Source organism: Apus apus, chromosome 3, assembly GCF_020740795.1.
Source record: "Apus apus isolate bApuApu2 chromosome 3, bApuApu2.pri.cur, whole genome shotgun sequence".
In the NCBI taxonomy this organism is placed as follows: Eukaryota; Metazoa; Chordata; class Aves; order Apodiformes; family Apodidae; genus Apus; species Apus apus.
In genome coordinates, this window is record NC_067284.1 from 81,342,621 (window position 1) to 81,360,896 (window position 18,276).

Below are 18,276 nucleotides of genomic sequence, written 5' to 3' on the forward strand. Positions count from 1 at the left end.
GCTGCTCTGGGGGTTAATCAAGGCAAACCTTGTGGCTGAATTACAAACAGGAGCTCCTGGTGTACTAGAAGCAGCTCTTGCTTTACAGAGTATGGGTCATGGCTGTTGGGTCATACCCTGTTTGGATGACAGTGACAGTACTGCAGGGTCTGTCCTGGCACTCATCCAGATCCACATCTTTACCAGTGACTTGGAGGAGGCACCAGAAGGCACTTCTGCGAGGTTTGCAGGTGGCACCAAACTGGGGGACCAGTCAATAGCCAGGAGGAACAGGTTAGCATGGATGCTGTTGGTCATAGATGGTAACAAAGCTGTGCTGTCTTATATAAGCAGACGATGCGATACAAAATGTACAGATCTTTCTCAGCCTTCCCCAGTTCTCTTGTTCATAGCACAGCTTTACTTGTTACTTGTATTCTGTTTAATCTCTTTTTGCAAGTGCACTACTGGGCATTGACCAGTGCCAAGGGCCAGGAAACATTACTCCACAGACCTATCTTTATTTCAGCTTTCAGTTATGTTACTGTTCCCCTTCCTGTCCCTCAGGCCTTGGTAAATCTCATAAAATCCTTTTCAGATTGAAATCCTACTCTTCCCAAGCTGTAACATGTTTTACAGCATGTATTTCTCTATAGTTGCCTTAGTTTCTTGTTGACAGTCTTTAAGTACTAGATCCTTGGCTGGTAAATGTCTTCCTTATTCTTCACTTTATCCACTTTGTTTTGTTCAGAGCAATGCATGGGAATAATAAATTGGCTCACAAGTACCTGACGCCGCTTCTTAGTCCTTTCTGCCATGCCAGCTTTTTGTAATACTGAATCCTAGGGATGCCTGGAAGAAGCCAGCAGCATTTTCTCCACTTATATGTCTCCCAGAAGAGCTTCAAGCTGTCTGGATTTCTCTAGTAAACTCACTCAATGGATGTGCTTCCACAAAGGTGTTTCAATAGATTAATAGATTTATTCCTGAATATGATAATAAACAGTTGCTTCCAATGTCAATTTTAAGGCTTGCAAAATGTAACTATGTACATGCATTAGAGCAGAGCATAAATCAGTTCAGTAAAACAGCTTTGTAAATATTTATGAGCACAGGGCTCTTTGTTTCATACTCCTTCTGTGCCCTCATCTTAAATTTTCACTTGCTTTAGTTTATGGCTGGTAGTTTGGGCTGAGTACCTGACAATGCTAAATTGCCACCTGCTTTCTAAGGTACTGCGTATAACACAATCCCAAATCTTTACTGGCAGAAGGTTGAATGTATGATCTATAGAAAGAAACCTGTTTCTGTGGATGGATTCTGATGGACCCACATGAAGTTTAGCAGGTGCCACATTGCTGAACTAAAGCATAACCTGGGTTTTTCCATGTGAGCTGCCATCCCTGCGGTGGCTGCAGGTGAGGCAGGTCCCAAGTTCCCTGTTTGTGTTGGTATTTTGGATGGGATTGGTTAGTCAGGAGGGCAAGGAAAAGGAGAGATGATAAAAAGATGGTTGAAAGGATAAAAAGTAAAGGTGTGGAATGAAGGAGATGTGAAGGTGCTGTGAGGGAGCAGTGGGAAAAGAATCAGTGCTGTCAGGATACAGCAGTGACAGCCTAGTGAGAACTGCAAAGATGAGTTATCATCTCATGCAAAACTCTTTGCAGCCCTGGCTCCTTCTCCTGCGTCCATGATCCTTGCTCCAGGCGTCCTGGAATTTCAGTGGCCCAGAGGAGAGGGGAGTGACCTTTTTACTCTTTACAGCAGTCACAAGTGAGGGCAGAAGTACATAATCATATAGGCATTATTTTTTTGCAGTTTTTACAAACTGCCCTCACTATTCCCATTCGTGCTGTGTTAGCACTGCAACTTTCATTAGTCTTTACTAGTTCATACCAAAGTCTGACTTGGTTGCATTTTCTCCCTAGTTAACTGGTAGCAGATAGCACGATGATATTTTATGTAATAACAAGAAACAAGATTTAAAAATAAACCTACTGATAATTATCCAGTGTTTGTTTAACTGGGTTCTTGAAGTTCCTGAGTGGTCAGTTTGGACTGAGATAAGTGCTATCATTTTTCTTCTGTCTTGTCTGCTGGCTCTCCAGCCTTTTTGAACTGAAACCTACAAGGTGTCTGAACAAGTGGTGCTCATGGCAATTCAGGATGGATTGTTCTCATTGAGGAGCTGTTTTCTGCTGCTTCGTGTGAAGCTTTGGCAGATCAAGAGATCTTGCTCCTGAGATCCTTCCAGGCATGCTTCCATGTGTTTCTGTGTGTCTTCATGGAAACAGCATGAGATCAACAGAAAATTGGGGGTTTGGGTGTGAAAAACATTTTCCATTGTATTTTCACATCTCCATTTGAGATTTGTTGGGATAGCCAGATACATTGCCATTTGAACAATCACTTGTATTTAATTGTATTTGCATTTTCATTACTGAAAAAGAATGGAGAAAAATACCTAATTAATTTGCACGCAGACATCAGAAGATTCCTATACATTGTACAAATTTACATAATTTAATGTCTTAGCATGCATTTAGTCATATCCATGCACATTTAAGTGTCTTTCTGACCGCAGTGGTATAATTCACTAGTAATTCCCCTGAAATGTCTTGGTCAAAGAGTAGATTTTACTACACTTATCAGCTCTCCTTCCTGGACTTATGACAAATTTTGGTGTATTTGATGAAATAAAATGCTGTTTGATCAAATAGGACATTTGTCTTTGGTGAGTCGTGCTTAAAGCTTGTATTTTTTCATTTGTGTAGTTAGTAAAAAAAAAGATCTAAGATCTTTTGCAGGTACCAGCTTCCAGGTGTGTCCCTTCACTTCATATTTCCTGCTGGCCAGTTCCCAGCAAGTCTCGTTCATGGCTTTCTGCAGCCTTCAGGTTGCTCTTCTGAGATGCTGTGCTCTCCATGTGCAGGACATAGGGCTGGAGTGGGATCCAGGTGCTGTGAGCCAAGGGCCAGTGGGCTTTGGAAATGCACAGTGGTCACCATGAAAGTATGGACGTTTCAAGAGCGTATTAAAAGGAATTAATGTTGACATTGCTGTCCATCTACTTCCTAAAGAGAGGATAGTTCTGTTTTCATTAACTCTGGTGAGATTGATCGAAAAGCTTCTGCTCTGTGAAATTAATTGAGTAAGAAAGGGAGTGCATCCTCACACTAGCAGTGCATTGTCTAGATGCACAGGCCAAGTCTGAGATGTTTCCTTGAATGTGTAGCACCAGTTCTTTCTGCAACAGGGAGCAGCAAGTAGACCCTCAGAAATGGTGGCCTTGATGATACCTGCTTTCCCTGCAATTCCTCTCCTTTGTCTGGAGGATCCAGGACTGGGTTCCCTGCTGAAGCTTCCTCTTAAAATTATAACTCCCCAGAGACCTGGATTTGTGAATGACCTCTGTTTGCAACAATAAGTACAGTAAATGCTATTGTATTATGCAACAGTAGTGAATTAAATAATCCCACTTCCGTCACTTTCTAATAGGATAATGTTAAAGGCATTCCTCTGAGATGGAGAGTAATAATTTGCTAATTCCCCTCAGTATTTCATGCTTCTCAGTAGTGCAGCTAATTTTCTCTGAGTACCTTATTAACATTCACAATGTCTTTGCAGTCCCACCCTAATAGCTCTCTGCAGAGGCAGTGACTGTGAAGGTGAGAGCTGACAGTGACACATTTTCCTCCTTTTTCTCTGCAGACTGTATTATCCTGGTTTCCATCCGCTGAGGGCTGTCCAGCTGATGCGAGTGGGCAAACTGCAGTACAGTCAAGACATGTTTCCTCAGGCACTAGAGACCTTGAAACAGGTCAGTATTGTGAATTGTCTCTTCTCTGTCCCCCTCTGTTGCTTTCCCCAAACCTGCTGTCTGTCCCCTTCCCTTCTGCTCTGACTGTAGCTCATGCCTTTGGGTACTCCTTGCTGCTTTTTCCATCAGTGGTGTTTCCCCAGGCTGCAGCTGAGTGTAGTGATGTGTCACTGTTGCTCAGCATTTCAGGCACTGACTTCCTCCAGCATCAGTCACTGTTAATTACAGTTCAATAGCTCAGAGGTGCCTGGATGTAGAATTCCTGTTAGATCCAAATAGATAAAAGTATCTGAGTACCTTATATTCTCCTTCTTACTATAGCAAAGAGAACCTGGGAGCACTGAAAGTACAAAAAAAGGAGCAGAGCTCCAGTTTCTACCCTGCTTATTACCTGTCAGGTATCTGTGATTTCAGATTAGAGAAATTTGCCTTTAGTGCTTGCATTCTATTGTGAGCCACACTCAAATCAACAGGCATGCTTCTTGATCCCTCCTTTTTCAGTATAATTCATCACCTTTCTCTTCTTTGACCTAGTTTTGCACCTGGTGCTTTACTAGTTACATTTCAGCTTTAAGCCATCCCTCTTTTACCTCAGTTGACTTTTATATTAATTTTCTTCCACCCTGGGCTCTCATTTGTCTTGCTGTTATATTGCTGTAGGTATCATCTTAAATATATTAAATAATCTCCTTCCATGTGCAACATGTCCTCAGGATGCAGGCTCTCACTCACTTCCCATCTCAAGCCCTCGATCACTGCTAGGGTGTTTTTCTCCCCTTGGAAGATGTGGTGTCTCCAGTTCCCCTCAAAGAGGTCTTATGCTTATTCCCTTGTATGATTGATTGCCCTGGTGTCAACTTGGCCTGAAGACTGTACACATTCTGTGTGGTTCCCCCTCTCATCTCTCACCCACCTGCAGTGCCTGGCACACACAGCCTCCTTGTTGCCTTGGCTGGGTGCTGCAGAAAGCTGCCTGGCTCAGCTACTTGTCCCCTGCTGCTGCTGGGCAGGAGCAGGCCCCAGCACTGGCACCAGTGTGGGAAACAAGTGCAGAAGCTGGTTGTACGTCCCCTTTGCTTAGTGTCCATGCTACATGAAGAGCTAGTCATGTGGCAAAGAGTTAGGGCAGCTGCCTGGGATAGAAGGGGTTGGGTGTCTGCACTGGGGGTGGGTGGTGAAGTGGTTTTTACTCCTGCCTGGATCCCCTATAAAGGTGTTACCAGTAACAACTCCCTAGAGAACTTGGTATTTTGTACTTAATTTTTTCAATGCCATATCTATTTGGTTTTAACATTGGTCAGTTATGCAAGCTGAATAACTGATGATGTCCACATTGGAATAATAAACAAGTATTTAATACAATGCCAGTCTTACTAAGTCATAGTAACTTACATCTTCTCTTGATATATTTAACTTTTTGATAATTAAAAAACAGGTGGAGGAGTAATCAATTCTATTTCCCAAGCAATACTCAGAAGTAAGCCATATACCCATCATGTGCCAGGTAATCTGTTCTGCTGTTTCCTTTGCAATATTTATAATTTCCAGATATTCAGGCTTTCCTTTTCAGCAGGTGGAGGGAGAGTCCAGTCAGAGGAGCTTCTGTTTTCATTGATACTGCTGCAGTATTTCAACAGGCATACTGCTAATTGCGTTTATAATATGATATGGCATTAGACGAAACTGGAGTGAATTCCCCTGGAACCACCTGAATGATGCTCATCAGTGAAGGTGGCAGTTGTGATGGGGTTTTGTATGGTTTTAATCAAGTTGCCCATTGCAAGCCAGGTTGCTACCATGTTATCCTTTGAATGCAGAGCAATGCCTAACAGAAACAGTTTTTCAAGTTATTTCCCTGAAAAGGAAGAATAAAAGGCATTAGTGGTCCACAGGACAAAGTAAGTGTTTACAGCTGGGGTGCAGAACCATTTACAAACGAATCCTGTTTGTGGCTTTGCCTATTCCCTGTTCAGCCTCCCTCTTCCCACCCACATGTGTGAGACGGGGAGAGACTGAACTCCCCCTCTCTGGGAGATCAGCTGAGAGGAGGAAAAGCTTCTTGTCATCCTGTTTCTCCATGCAGCTTGCAAGAATAGGACATAATGCTGCTTTGAATGAGAACTGAAGCTGATTCCCTTCATTGCTGTCTACACTGGAACAATTTAGCATAAGATATAATTCCCAGTTTGTTGCGAGTAAAGGATGTGATTCCTAATATAACACAGATAATGTCCTAGAGTTATATGAGAACACAGTTTGGCCCTTTGTGATTAGATGTATCAGCAGAGCATGCCACGCGCTCAGAGCAGAAACTCGGTTACCTTCTCTGCTTCATTACTCTTCTTAATACAGTCTGACATGGAATAGCACCCTGTTGGAGCCCTCGTCAGACTAATTTCAGTGTGGCATTAAGGAGAACGATGTGGAAGGTGCAGAGGAATTGAGAGCTGAGTGCAATTCACCTCGCTCATATAAATCCTGTTTAATCAGGCACAGTCTCAGAGCTGCTGGGCATTGACAGCCTCTGTGCATCAGATGTGCAGCCTGTTAAGACCAGTGGATCTCATACACAGCTCTGCAGCCCAGCCCTTGCTGCTGTTCTCTGTGCCAGCCAAAAATGAATTGATATCACAGCCACCTTACTCTTAGCACCCTTTGGGTCTGGCTCTGCAGCCCTGCATCCCCAAAGAAGGCTGAAATAATGTGGAGTACTTTATGTTACCCACTAAAATGAAATCACCCTTTTAAAGTATATTAGCCTCTGCAGAATCTGATCTGCCAGGTTTTGGAAATAGCAGTGTTACAGAGAGGCAATACTCCACATCTGGAATAAAACCTGAAGGTAGCCCTTGGTTGAATGTGCAACCAACATATCATTTTTAAATTGATATACACGTATATATGAAAGATGCAATGGTGGAGGACAAATCAAATTATAGAACAGAAAAACCTTTGTCAGCAAAAGACCGGAGCTGGAGCCCAGTCTGACAACCTAATTTAAAGAGCCTGAAATGACTGTAAAAAGCAGTGATATAAAGAGTTGCTGTCTCGTGAAGCGAAAAGCCTTTCAATTGCAAAGCTGCACTCCTGCAGGAGCCCAGGATGGGTCTGCATCTCTGGAGCTCTCAGGAGCCCCTAGCAAGTGTATAGCTTTGTCCTGGGGTGCATTCATTAGCATAATTATTTGTTAGGTGTCATTTTCTGCCATCAAAGTACTCTAAGCTCCCCTATTTGGTTGCCCATAACCTGAGTGGAGCTGGACTCAGTTTGGGAAGACAGACAAGGTGCAGAAGGGGAGGCTTGACCTTAATTTCTGACTGTCATCTCTTAGAAGCAAGCCAGTGAGTGCTGCAGTGCATTGTCCTGGCTGCTGCTCCATCCTCTGGGCTGTGATGGTAGTGGCTACCTGTACCCCTGCACTTTTCTGAGCAGGGCAGCAGTGCCCAGCCCTGAGTGATGGCTGGTGGGGACAGGGGCAGTCAGGAGGACGCACACGTGTACAACGCTGACCAGCCAGCTTTCCCTGCAGGCCCTGCACTTGGCTAGCATGGTCGCAGGAACCCCTTCATCCTCCCATGAGCTGATGGGCATGGTTGGCCTGCAATATGTACTATATTGTTTTGGTTTTTACTGTAATCTCTAGTGTGGAGACAAAAAGCACATGAATTGTGGTAAAGTCCCTCCCAGGTTCCACTGCAACTCTGAAGAAATCCCCTTTCCCTAGGTGTCTGCTTCTAATTTTTTACCAGCTGTGGTTGATAGCAGCTGTGATGGTTTTGGGGGTTCCTATACCTGATTTAACAAGCATCCCCTTCAATCAAGAGAGATGGAAACCCCCAGTTTTCAAACTGCTAGTCTTCACCCCATGCCATTTTGGCACATGGTCATTTGCTTTCTGCTTTCCCTGTGATGGAGCAGTGCCATCCTGCATCTGCAGAGGGTTCTTGGCAGCTGTGATGGTGGGCATCCCGTCCCATCCCCATGCAAATCAGGCACAACTGACTGCATTCCATTTTATTTGCATTCACAGAGCAACAGCCATACCACTAATCAAATGGGTTTTCAGTTCTTCAGGGAGACGGTGTGTGGTTGATGACACTGTAGCCTGTGTTGCTGTCTTGCCATTACTATGGGTTTTTGTGATTAGATTTGTTCTTTTAGCTGAGAGGAAGACCAGAGAGACCACAAGATTCTGCCCAGCCTCAACGCTGCTGATTAACTATGCAGGAGAGCAGGGGAGTGTTCAGAGAACCTCCATATTCCTGCTTTTGCCCAGTAAAACAATTCCTTGCTTCGGAGGTGTAATTATCCCCAGTTTTGCCCTGACCTTTGCAAAAACAGGTACATAGCTTCATGCCCAATTAATGTGAGGATTACAGAAGTCACTGCTGTTCTAACTTCAGTACAGCTGGCTCTGACTTGGGCTGCAGCGTGTGAGACAGGACATTGCATGAGAATTATTTTCTCCCTGAAGGAGACAAAAAGATAAAGATGGGGTGTGTTTATCTGCTGTATTGAGGAAATGGAAAGGAAATGTTAGAGATGAAAGAGAAGTCAGCAAAGGCAGCATTTGCTCCAGGTTGGGTGTGATACTAAGGGTGTTTCCCTTTCAACAGAGGCGTATCTCTATGGACATCTCTAGCTGTGCATCAGGGTGTCCAGGTCCATCACTGCTAGCCTGACCTCTGTCCTGCAGGTGAGCTGAAGATCAAGGTCAGCTGCCCCAGGATTGCAACTCAGATGTATCCAAAAGCACAGCTCTTAGCCCAGTTCATTCACAATAAATCCATCAGCTTTCTTGGCCAGAACATGCAAACACTGAACACCAAGTGTGGCTGGATCCATGGCCAAGTCACCTGGCCACTTTGCTCTAGGGTGATCCTGTCCCTACCTCATTAGCCTGAGCAAGCTATGGACTGCTGTGCTGCAACACATATGGGATCCCACCTGAATTATTTTGCTCTGCACCATCCAGGGATTCTTGTACCATGTAAGGGGTCATGTCTCTATCCCACTGAGTCTGCCAGGTAAGGCCTGGCTCTTATTCTTGTTTTTTACACTATGTTTCCAATTATTTATTTAAAAGCAAAAAAAAAGCTCTTGTACAGCTTAATAACTCCCACTGCGTGTTGAAATACTGGTATGATCTATTCTTCACAACGTTTCCCCAGTCTGTTAAATTAGGAAAAGCAGAATACTAAGAACAATTTAGGAAGTCTTTTCAGGGAATATGACAATGACTTATTTGCAAATGTTTTGTAAAAACATGACCAGCTTTGTATTTCTGCTGAAATAGAAATACTTAAAAGTTGAGGATTTCTGATTTTATTTTGTATTTCTTAGGGACTTCTAATGATGATGAAAGCATTTTCATTGTTCTGTTTAACTGAATATTTTATCATTTAGTGGTAAGGCACTGTGGTAGTTCAGAATATATTTAACTCTTTTTAGAGCTCCTTGCACACTCTGATCTGTTTTGACTGGTATTTCAACTTGTTCTTTAAATCTCTTGCTGCCTCCCTCTTCTTTTAAAAATTAGCTAGTTATCTGAAGCAGAAATAAACTATGCTAGAATTTCCATATGCATGCCAGTCTCTAGAATTTGGAAGTAGGCTTTCATTCATTCCATCAAAGAATATTTTTATTTTTGTCTTTCCAATTTAAATGAATCATAGAATCATTAAGGTTGGAAGGGATCTTAAAGATCACCAAGCTCTAACCAAGCTCCAATCCCCTTCCCTGAGCACTTGTTTCCAAAATGAACCTTTTTTTGAAATCCCAAGCTGACTTGGGTGAATTTTATCAGATGACTGGACCAGGAACCCACTGAATCACAGGCTGCATCTAGTTTTGACAATTTCTTGGTTTGAGATGAGGAAAAATCTCTGATGTCTTTTTCTCCTACTAGGACACTTCTTACTTCTGTTCATTTTCAGAAGTGCTGAATCCATTTCCATCTGGTACTTCTCTCCTTGCAGGAGGAATTTAATAGAAGAAGAAGCAGAAATTTCATATGAAAAGTCATGATCTAAACATGAGCTGGGCAAAGAGAATTTCACACGTATCTGTGACAGGGAATCAGCAACACTACAGGCAATACAGCAAGTGTAAATTGGCCTAGCAGTAGCAGATGACCAACTCACAGAGAAAATAATCCCTGGGAAAACCTGCAAAGAACAATTCCTGTGTATGCCTTTTTAGAGTGAAGATATTAATATACTTATTTGTTTGCAGCTATGATGGCTTTTCTTATTACGGTTAAGGCCCTTTGTTCCATTGGTTAAGCATTAATCTGTTTCTGTTTACAGGACTTCAAGGCTACTTACATCATGAACTTCACAGTCATCTTTCAAATAATGTATCAAAACCCCGGGTGCTGTATTTGGCTAATTTTTAAATGGCCTTCAGGCCTCAGTGCAAAATTATCTTCCTTTACTATTCCAAACCTCCCTCTGTGCCAAGCACTAGTGGGCTTTAACACCTCAGAACAATGTGTCAGTGCCTCCTCCTTTGCCAGGGACAAATCATTGCACGTGTTGAGATACTTCACTCCTACTTCTACTATGCCATGCTCTCGAGTCCCCAGCTACTTGAAGACCAAGACTTACATCCCTGCTCCACTGCAGTGAGCAATGCCTTCATATCCTCTGCACAATGACTAACGTGTCCCTTTCTGGTCTCTCCTCAAGGCCTATAATATTATGAAGGTGACCCATGGAATAGATCACAGCCTGATGCAAGCCTTGATGGAGATAAAGGAACAGTGCGAGGCCATCATGAGAACACAGTGAAGAAAACCTCCAGTCTGGAAAACAAAATATTCAAGGAGGAAGGAAATGCTTTCTATGGCATTGGGAAGTTTCCTGATGATTTTTTGGAGCCCTTTCATTAGGTCCTAATTGCTTTACAAAAATTATTAGAAGTTACTATTTTTGCAGTATGATCTGAATTGAGTTTATGTTTGGAGGAATATCTGCAATTTTGAGAGGATTTTTTTTCCTATCAAACAATGTAACTGACAGTACCTAATTACCAATTTACAACACCTAATTTAATTCATAGTAAGTATTGGGAAATGCACACAGAGTCATCATCAGTTACAAAGCGATATAATTCCATTGATATCAGCAGTCAATTTTTTAATACCAGTTTATGCCAGCAATTAAGGATCTCATTTCAGGCACATTATTAGCAGAGAGCATATATTTTTCCCTTTGCTGTGCCCTTAGGTATGGTTTCTACAGCCTGATCCAGAGCTCTTTGACATCATATAAGTTTCCCAATGTTCTAAATGAGATTTTCCTCCTTCCCAATATATCTGCAGGGCTCTGTCCCTCTTCTTCTTGCATTTCATATGTTACAATATTGAATATTAAAAGGGATTGAATAAAAAATTTCATCAAAAGTGTATCTCTGGAAATTGCTTACTCTTTTTTTCCCCATTTTGCCTGCTTCAAGAGTTTCTCACATCATACCAGGTTTTTTAAAAGAGAGGGATTTGGACTTACAAGCTGGGTAGTGTATTTTCTAGACCTTTTTGAGCCTGAGAGGTTTCAAATTCACTTCTCTAAATAGTGAAGCTCTGAAACCTACAGGTAACCACTGAGTTAGGAGATCATCCCTGGGGATGAGAGGGTTGTCTTGGAAAGCAGGGGCTCCCTATTTCCCCAAGCTCATCAGCAAGACAGTTGTTCCTGCCAGAGCTGATGACTTCCATTTTCAACATGGAAACAAATGTTAACAAAAGCCAAATATTTACGAGGGGCATTGAAACCTAAATAATTTAAGGCCTTTCAAAGTATCACTTCAGGTGTGTCACTCCTCTCTAACAATTTATAGCTGCTACTCCAGCCATGACTGTTATTTCATTAATCCAGCGTTGTTGTAAAGTCAGGCTTTTTTCACACCAATAACTTGACACCATTAATTATTATGGTATGAGAACACATTAAAAGGAAAACGTACACTCTGGGCATAATTTACAGCCACAGCACAGGGATGTCAATGCTAAGGAAGATCTCTCCTTTTCCAGGCATTTGAATTTGTTCCAGAGTATGGAGCATTCACTTGCCCAGCAGTAATATGCAAGCAATAACCTATGAAATGTGGTGCATGACGCCAGAGGCCAAGTCCTATCAGCCACCCAAGAAGTGCAATAATCCTTGCAGAAATTCACTGCTTGGTTGGGTCTTCCTGTGATTACAAAAAGGAAATTATGTGGGGGAAATGTCAGACCTTTGCATTCACTGGGATTTCTGACAAAGTAATGGCACTGCTGATGGACCATCAGAAACTGTGAGATAACGTGAGAGTTTTCAAGAGCTATTTTCTATCTCTAAAGGGGCACATGCATCTTAGCACTTATGTGCTTTTGCATAAAAATGATGCTTATGTTATTTCATTATTACATGTCTAATAATAAGATTTGCAAATGGAAGGGATGTCAGAATGTAAGGGAAGATGATGCATTAGTTTATCCAGCAGCTGCTGGGAGATGAGCTGCCAGATCGTGTGTATGCAGGCACCTCTGTATGTATGAACTGCAGCACTGTCTTCTGGGGCTTCTAGTACATGGGTATCACAACTCACCAAGGGCAACAGCAGGGAAGGATGGGCAATAGGGGAGAAACATAGAATCATTTAGGTTGGAAAAGACCTTTAAGATGAATCAAGTCCAACCTTTAACCCTACTCTACCATGTTCACTCCTAAACCAAGCACAAGATCTATATAACTTTTAAAGACATCCAGGGACAGTGACTCAATCACCTCTCTGGGCAGCCTGTTCCAATGCCTGACAACCCCTTCAGAGAAAAAAATTTTCCTTCTGCCCAGCCTCAACCTTGCATGGTGTAGCTTTAGGCTGTTCCCTCTTGTGCTATCACTATTTACTTGTGAGAAGAGACCAGGACCTCTCTACAATGTCCCTTCAGGTAGTTGTAGAGAGCAATGATGTCTCCCCTCAGCCTCCTTTTCTTCAGACTAAATAACCCCAGTTCCCTCAGCCACTCTTCATAAGACATGCTCTCTAGACCATTCACCAGTCTAGTTGCTCTCCTCTGCCCCTGCTCCAGCACCTCAATGTCTTTCTTGTTCTGAGGTGCTCCAAACTGAACACAGTACTTGAGGTGGGGCCTCACCAGTGCTGAGAACAGGAGGAGGATCACTTCTGTAGACCTGCTTGCCACAGTATTCCTAATTCAAGCCAGGATGCCACTGGCCTTCTTGGCCACCTGTGCACACTGCTGGCTAATATTCAGCTGCTTGTCAATCAGCAGCCCAAGGTCCCTTTCCTCTGAGCAGCTTTCCAGACACTCTTCCCCAAGCCGGTAGCGTTGCGTGGGGTTGTTGTGGCCCAAGTGCAGGACCCAGCACTTGGCCTTGTTGAACCTCATGCAATTGGCCTTGGCCCATCGATCCAGCCTGTCCGGGTCCCTCTGCAGAGCCTTCCTACCCTCAGGCAGATCAACACTCTCACTCAACTTGGTGTTGTCTGCAAACTTACTGAGGGTGCAACCTATCCCCTCATCCAGATCACTGATAAAGTTGTTAAACAGAAGTGGTGCCAGCACTGAGCCCCGAGGAACCCCACTTGTGACTGGCCCCAGCTGGATTTGATTCCATTCACCACCACTCTCTGGGCCTGGCTCTCCAGCCAGTGTTTTACCCAGCAGAGCATGTGCCTGTCCAAGCCATGGGCAGCCAGGTTTTTAATGAGAATGAAAAAGGCAGTGTCAAAGGTTTTACGGAAGTCCAGGTAGACAAGTCCAGGTAGAGCCTTTCCCTCAACTACCAGGCATGTCATCTTGTCATGGAAGGAGATCAGGTTCATCAAGCAGGACCTGCCTTTCATCAGTCTGTGCTGACTGGGCCTGATCAGATTGTTCTGTACGTGGTGCATAATGGCTCTCAAGATGATCTGCTCCATGGCCTTCCCTGGCGCTGAGGTCAGGCTGACAGGTCTGTAGTTCCCTGGACCCTCCTTCCAGCCCTTCTTGTAGCTGGGTGGCACATTTGCCACCCTCCAGCCCACTGGGACTTCCCCCGTTTGCCAAGACTCCTGGTAAGTGATGGGAAGAGGCTCAGCGAGCACATCCACCAGAGTTACCTGATGTCAGACAAGAGAGCCCACACGGCATCCAGTGAAAGGCTCTACCTACACTCGTGTTTTCTCTCCAGCGGTGGCCTGTAGCAGATGCTTAGGGAAAACGTACAGGTGAAGCAGTCTGGCAGCTATCCGCTGGGACATGGCGAAGGAGCTGTCCTGGTTTCGGAGAAGCAGGAGGACGAGGTCAGACCAGCTCAGACCAGCTCAGACCAGCTCAGACCAGCGCAGGCCCCGGGCTGACACACGGCCCCGTGTGTCTGCGCCAGGGGCGGGGCACCAGAGCGGGGTCAGGTGACACACGAGGGCCAATCACAGCGCCCCCGCCCGGGCACGCACTATAAAAGGGCTCTGGGTGGCCTGGCGGCCTCTGCTCTTGCATCTCGTGCCCTACCGGCCGGAGCCTCGTTCGCCAGGACAGGTCACCTTCTCCGGCCTCCCCAGGTAAGAAGGGCTCGGCTGCTCCAGGGCTGTCGTGGGCTGTCCCTGTGCGTGCTGCTGTGCCGTGGGGCTGCAGGAGATGCTCACTGGGCGGTGAGGGAAACCGAGTTGTGCCCAGGTTGTTCCGTGGCTCAGGTTTCCAGATCAGGGTCCTGAGGGCACCACTGCCCTGCCTCTCCTTCTCTGGGATAGTCTGTGCTGGTCCCTTAGTACAGGGGCACAGTTCATCCTGTATAGTCATTACTTTTGGTGCAAAACTTGCATTTCTTTCAGCTCGATCAGGGAAAGGGTAAAGACTTCTAATTGGTGTCAGTCACTGACTGAGTAGTTTCCCTGGGAGGTTCACACACACCCCTGCTCCCTCCTCCAGCGGGGCTGCTTATGCTGCAAGAGAGGCTGTGGGCAGAGTTTTCTCTCCCAGTGTACCCACTCCAGCTTGTTTTCTGTAAAGAAGACTGGATGGTGACTGTGGAGAGATTTAATTAAAATGCATAATTTGAAAGTGCAGTAGCAAACAAGTGTGCCAGCAGAGAAGGAACATTAGATAAGCACTCATTTCAAATAAAGTCATCTTATTTTTTCAGCTCAGACTCAAAGTAGCAGGAGTTGTCTTTGCAAAGACCTCATGATTAGGCCTTCATATATAGTATCTGAAAAATTTTTCAGGTGGTATCAGCTAGCTAAGATAAAGATGCTAAAGTCAGAGAGGTGGACTGCAACATTATCTGTAATGCTGGCAGGCTTGCTGCTTCCTTCCAGCAGGTCAGAGATTTTCCAGTGACTTTCAGAAAGTAAGGGTGACTTGGGTTCACCACAAGGCTTAGAAATGTGTTTTGAGTTACTTTTGACTTCTCACTATCCCTTAAATTAGTCCAGGAGTAACAATGTTACATTGGGCTTAGATCAAACATTGCATTGCAGTATGTGTTTGGAACAAAACAGGAAAAAACATGGAGAACTATGCAGTTTTGCTGAGAATAACTGATACCAGTTCAGCAAAACATCTCTCTTAAAAAATATATCTAAAAAAAGAGTAGTATTATGTGACCTCCTTGAGTCTATCAACCTGTGTGTGGAGTTGTGCATGGCTTTGTGTCAGCAAAACTTTCCCACTATTCAACCCTTTCTGGCCAGGTTTTTTAAGCTAGATTTTTTTTTTTTTTAACACAGCGTATTTCTGACATACAGAGGCTGCTTCCCCACACAGCATATTCCAAATAGTCCCTGACCACTGCAAGACTCTTAATAAACAGTGTTCTGTTTTTCACAGAATTTGTGCCAGTTATGAGGATGTTTTTTCCTTGTTTCAGAATTAAATTTCCCATAAGACAAGAAGGAGAAGGAAGGTCTTATGGATGTGGCTTGGCTTGTGTTATGTGGCTTGGCTTCTCCACTGCATCAGAAACTTTGTCTGACCTTGGACAGATCAGCCAGGGGCAGAATGATGTCCACAGTTGGGGCTTTGTCATTGTGGGATGCAGGGGTTGAAATGGCATAGTTGTATTTTCTTGTAATTACAGTATTGCCTGAGAGCCCCTTCAGAACTGACTTGCCACACAGACAGACTGCTGTGAGCTTCCCCTGTGTAAGCCATTCGTCTTCCACCTACAGAAGGCTTTAGTCTCCACCCACAGCACTTCTGCAAAATCTAAAGCAGAGTCAAAAAATCTCAAGCAAATGCTCTTGGGCTTTCAGACCAAAGCCACACTAGAGCTGCTTTTTTGTTTGCCTTTCCCCCCCCCGCCCCTCTTCTTTTTAAATTATTTTTTTCTCTTTCCTGTCAATGTCCTTTCTCCTATATAAAAGTCTTTTCCATTTCTGATTTTACAAAGTTGATCAGCTTGAAAATACATTTGACGTGGCTCTTTTGTAAAATGCTCCCTACAAGAACATCTAAGTGTGTATTTTTCCTGCCTAAGCATAAAGAGTGCATTTTACATAAAAGTTTGCAGTCTGCCATTCTTGCCAGTCAGCACAGTGGTTGATGTTTATCCCCCCAGTAGAGATGTGTACGCTCTGCCTATATGACCCCCATTAGTATTTCATGGGGAAAGTTCAATGTTTTTATTTGCTGTGCACTTGTGATCAACGTGGACAAATCAATTCTAATTCCATCATTCTTTAGACTTTCTGTAGGTTTTAATAAGGACCTTAGAGATTCCTTCCCCTCCCAAAAAAAAAAAAGAATAGCTCAGTCTTAGTAATTAAGGTTCAAGCAGTCACTGCTCACACAGAGGAGCCTAACAAGTTCTTTATAGTTCCCAGGAGACCAATTAACCTTCTTTTAAATGTATCTCTATATAGCTACAGAGGCAGGCATGCAGAGAAAGGCACATACACACAAGCTTTTCAGTAGTCTCAGATGCTCCAGCTTCTTGTTAACCAAATTCTGATGGGGCTCACAGCAAGCAGACAGGGCTGCAGCATCCTGCCTGTGTCCTTTTTCACTCCCAAGATGCCTACATGAGGACCGAGCACAGTCTTTTCTTCCAGCTGACCCCAAGACAGAAGGAAGGGAACAAATCTCACAGCTTCTTCTTTGCTTAAAGTTCCCCTGCATCTCCTGGGCTCAGGCAAGCAGCAGTTTCTGGTGTCCTTACCTGCAGCTAAGCAGCCTGCTCCCCCATCTCCGTTTCAGCTAAGAACTGGTCTAGTGGGGCTGTCAAGGCTGGAGGAAAGAGCAGCATTTTCTTCCCCCGCCCCTCCAATTCAGCAACTCTGATTCCCAGTCCCCAGAGGCTCCAAATAGGAAGGTAGCAATTTTACATACCTCTCGGAGGAAAGCTGCACTTGAAATCACAGGTGATTCCTCTTGACAATTCCACTTGACTTTCAGAGCAGGAGCCAGGAGACAGTAATAGAGAAGGGTGTCTGATGAGAAAATTAGCAGAGCTCCAATCCTCCCCTCCCCCTGGCTGTGCTCTGCTCTGCACTGTGCTTGCCTGCTTACTTTTAATGAAGCTCCTTTTAATGAAGCCTTTTAAATGTTGCCTTTCTGTTGTAGTTGGTGCCAGGTGTGGTGCTGAGCATCCTGTGATGGAACAGGTAGACAAGAGGTCTGACTGGATCCTCCTTGTGCTGTCCCTTGCTGAGCTGTGGACACCCAAATGCTGTGTTGTGAAGTGAGGTACTGGTAATGTCTGCTTTTCTATTCTCTTTAATGTCTGTGTTTTGTACCAAGCTTATATTCTACATAGGACCATGACCAAACACCATTACTGGGGAGTGATATTACCCATCATGCTAACAGACATGCTGGATGAGGGCAATTCTCTGTTGCAAGTTGGAAATACTAATTTATGAATATCTGTGGCTGAAGACAGCAGTAAATAAGGTCAGTGCTATAAGGCTATAGAGTGACATTTTTTTTCTCTGACCAAGTGTTTTCTGTGGGGACTGCTAGAAGTTTTGTGAAAAATAGACAAAAATTTGACTTCGTATTTTCTGCAAATAGGCTTTTTTAAAACCTCTTGTAGTTTATTTTACTTTAGTCAAACTACAACGGAACATGAAAACAAGGGAATTGGCAAAGATGCATTAAACTGCCCATGAAAAACCTCCAAAAACAAGAAGAACCTGAGGGATACTGATCCCAGGTCTGGGATGGGGCAGCTGAACAGTCACCAGGCAAGAATACTGCCTTGCTTTATGGCTGGTGCGTGGAAAGATGAATAAAAATCCTTTAGGTGGGCATTGTCCAAGTTCATTTCACCAGAGCCCCAAAGCTCCTTGTGCAGTCCAGGTAATGTGATACACTCAGGCCACAAAGCTGCTTGTTTTTCCATTCAAATCTAAAGTCTTGGCAAAATGTGTCTTTCCAAGGTGGTGGAAAGTTCATCAAGAGACTAAAATTTTCTCTGCTGTGGAACACCTCTTTGAAATCTGCTGCTAGGTCACAAGAAATTTTGGGGTTTGGATGCTGGGATTGAAGA

At 44.0% G+C, this 18,276-nt stretch overlaps 1 protein-coding gene across 6 annotated transcripts in view; it reads left to right on the plus strand.

Moving 5' to 3' along the window:
* SMYD3 (SET and MYND domain containing 3) overlaps nt 1-11,209 on the plus strand; it is a 398,374-nt gene extending 387,165 nt beyond the window's left edge. For all 6 annotated transcript variants that reach the window (XM_051614033.1, XM_051614036.1, XM_051614038.1 and 3 more), the window contains 2 exons: nt 3,691-3,799; nt 10,489-11,209. In XM_051614033.1, the coding sequence (XP_051469993.1) occupies nt 3,691-3,799; nt 10,489-10,590 (211 nt within the window). In that variant the 3' untranslated portion in view covers nt 10,591-11,209. The remainder of the gene's footprint in view (nt 1-3,690; nt 3,800-10,488) is intronic.
* Nucleotides 11,210-18,276: the final 7,067 nt, after the last annotated feature.